The sequence below is a fragment of the Vombatus ursinus genome, unplaced genomic scaffold (assembly GCF_900497805.2).
Source record: "Vombatus ursinus unplaced genomic scaffold, bare-nosed wombat genome assembly UNPS02009770.1, whole genome shotgun sequence".
Lineage (NCBI taxonomy): Eukaryota > Metazoa > Chordata > Mammalia > Diprotodontia > Vombatidae > Vombatus > Vombatus ursinus.
Genome location: NW_020949548.1, coordinates 7,638,741 through 7,641,395, shown reverse-complemented (window position 1 = coordinate 7,641,395; position 2,655 = coordinate 7,638,741). Strand labels below are relative to the sequence as shown.

Genomic DNA, 2,655 nt, shown 5'->3' with positions numbered 1-2,655 from the left:
GTGAACACCAAAGCCCAAGGCTGGCACAGCTGAAGGGAGTTAATCATTGACCCTCCATTCACACGCCCTGGTTTTGGAGTCCAAGGATTTGGAATTCAAATCCCACTTCTGGATCTTTCTGCTTATGTGGCCTTTAGCAAGTTAGTTAACGCCCCTGGGCCTCAGTTTCCTCATCTGTAAGAGGAAGAAGTTGGACAAGCTGGGCTCTGAGGTCCCTTCCAGCTGTTGAGGCTATCATTCTGTGGCTCAAGGCTGTACTGTACTGCGTAGAATGCTGGACTTAGAGTTTGGAGGAACTGAGGTCAAATCCTGCCTCAGACACAGACCCCAGATTGTGTGACAGCGCTAATCCCTTCACCACTCCCAGACTCAGTTGCTTGTTCTTTAAAATGGGGATAATCATAGCATCTACCTCACTCAGTTGTTGTAAAGGATTAAATGGGATGGATCACGTAGGAAAAGCAGTATTGCTGCGTTGCTTCTGTGAACTCGGGGATTTTCAAGGGAACTGGCCAGAGTGGCTGCTCCTTTCCTGTCCTGGAGAAGGAATACAGGGAGCCTGAATGTCCCACCCCAAAGGGCATCTGGGCAAGGGCCCCTGGGGTCACGTCTCTCCTCGGGCGGGTGCTGGCTGACTTGCCCCTGCTCAAGCCACCGAAAGCCCTGCCACCAGTCCCGAGGCTGCGTAGTCCCTTTCCCTGGGACTTTGTAACTGACACCGCTGATCAGCCCCGGGCGCATCCCTGGTCCAGATGCCGCAGAGTCCCGCCCACCTCTGGGCTGACGCCGGCCAGGGGAGGCGGTGACTTGAGTCATCCACCCGGAAGATTCGGAGGCCTGCAGAGCCCTGGTCTCAGGTTGGGGGACAGATTGGGGGGCGGCCGAGCAGGGGGCCGCGGGGAGGGCCGGGGGGATGCCCCAGGGCACGGGGCTGGGGGTGGGCGCGGCCGTGTTGCTGCTGCTCTCTGCGCTGCTTCTGCCGCACCTGAACCTGGAAGGCCCGGAGGAGGAGCCGCTCGGCTCCAGGTAGCGCCCCCCTGCTCTGTCCTGCGATCAGGGAGGTGTCCGCTCCCCACCGTCGCCCCCACGGGCTGGGCCGAGGGGCGGCTGTGCCTCCCGCTGTTGCCCACGCGAACCCTTCCCTGCGGCCGCAGTCTCTTGGGTTGTTTGTCCTTCCTTATTCTAGATTGGGAGTGGTTCCTAGTTCTATAGGAGAGAGAAGTGCCCCCACGGAGGCCCTGGCCGGTGCCCTTTGGGGTGGGACATTCAGGCTCCTTATTCTGGATTCTAGGTTTCTATTTTAGGAGAATAAATAGAGGGAGGCCCCTTCCCGGGTGCTCTGGTGAGCATGGGAATCTACCTGACTCATCAGTTTCTCCACCCTTCCTTCCCCCATCCCTCCTTTATGGATGAGACAAAAAGATGTCCTGTCTTCTCACCAATCCCAGATTCTCCTTGCAAACAGCCCCCCACCTCCACCCCAATAAAAACAAGACTTAGAGCAAAATCCAGTGTCCAAGATGAGGTCAATCAGGACAGCTAGGTGGCCCAGTGGGTAGAGTGCTGGGCCTAGAGTCAAGAAAACTTGAGTTCAACTCAGGCCTTAGGTCCTATTTATTCTGTGATTCTGTGCAAGTCGCTTAACCTCTCCCTTAATCTGCTGGAGAAGTAAATGGCAAACCATTCCAGTATCTTTGCCACAGATAATGTAGCCCATGGGGCTATGAAGAGTCAGACAGCCTGAATTAATAACAATAACAATAACAGGACAAGTTTGAAAATAATAAGATGTGGGCTTTTTACCGGCTCACTAGGCTTTTAACCAGACTCCTATATGTCAGGAGACCTACATTCAAGTCCCTGCTTTGGGTTCCATTCTCTTAGGACCTTAGACTTGAAGTGGGAGGTACCTAGGAGGTCATTTAGTCCAGTTGCATCATCTTTCAGATGTGGTAATCAAAGCACAGTAGCCTATGGGACTTACCTAACTTTCCACAGGCAGTTAGTGTCAGAGCTAAGATTTTAACCTAGACTCTCTGGCTCCTGATCTTTTCCTATGCTTTTTCTGCTTCTTATCCTTGGGCTAATGATCTAATCCCTTCTCTGAGCCTCAGTTCTTCAAAATGGATTATGAGGGGAATTTAAAAAAACCAACCATACAAATCCTTTCAAGCCTCCAACATTTGTTATGTCTCTTGCACACAGCATGGCGGATGCAGAAACCCTGCCCAAGTTTCGGGAAGACTTCAGGATGCAGAATAAATCTGTGTTCATTCTGGGGGCCACAGGAGAAACTGGCCAAGTGCTTCTCAGAGAAATTCTGAAAGAGAACCTGTTTTCTAAGGTCACCCTCATTGGGCGCAGGAAAATAGAGTTTGAAGAGGAAGCTTATAAACATGTGGTAATGTATAGGGTGCTGTGGGTTGGCAGAGATTGCAGAACACTCAGAAATAACCCTGTAGGAACTTTTTATGATTAGTATATTTCAGAACTACAGCACCATCTTGACCCCAGGATTGGCTTCCAAAATTTGGCAAAGGTTGGCCTTTATGGTTATTTCCTTTTCACTCTGGGCCTTCTTTATGCATCTCACTTGATTGGAGAAGCCGTGTGTGTGTGTGTGTGTGTGTGTGTGTGTGTGTGTGTGTGTGTGTG

At 51.6% G+C, this 2,655-nt stretch overlaps 1 protein-coding gene across 2 annotated transcripts in view; it reads left to right on the top strand.

Annotated features, from left to right (window-relative positions):
- The first annotated feature begins 789 nt into the window (after positions 1 to 789).
- HTATIP2 (HIV-1 Tat interactive protein 2) overlaps positions 790 to 2,655 on the top strand; it is a 17,795-nt gene continuing 15,929 nt past the window's right edge. Inside the window, exons 1-2 of one of the 2 annotated variants that reach the window (XM_027852519.1) lie at positions 790 to 857; positions 2,206 to 2,401. In XM_027852519.1, coding sequence (XP_027708320.1) covers positions 2,207 to 2,401 — 195 coding nt within the window. In that variant the 5' untranslated portion in view covers positions 790 to 857; position 2,206. Of the gene's footprint in view, positions 858 to 925; positions 1,027 to 2,205; positions 2,402 to 2,655 lie in introns of those variants that run through there. The other variant, XM_027852518.1, reaches the window with a different exon arrangement.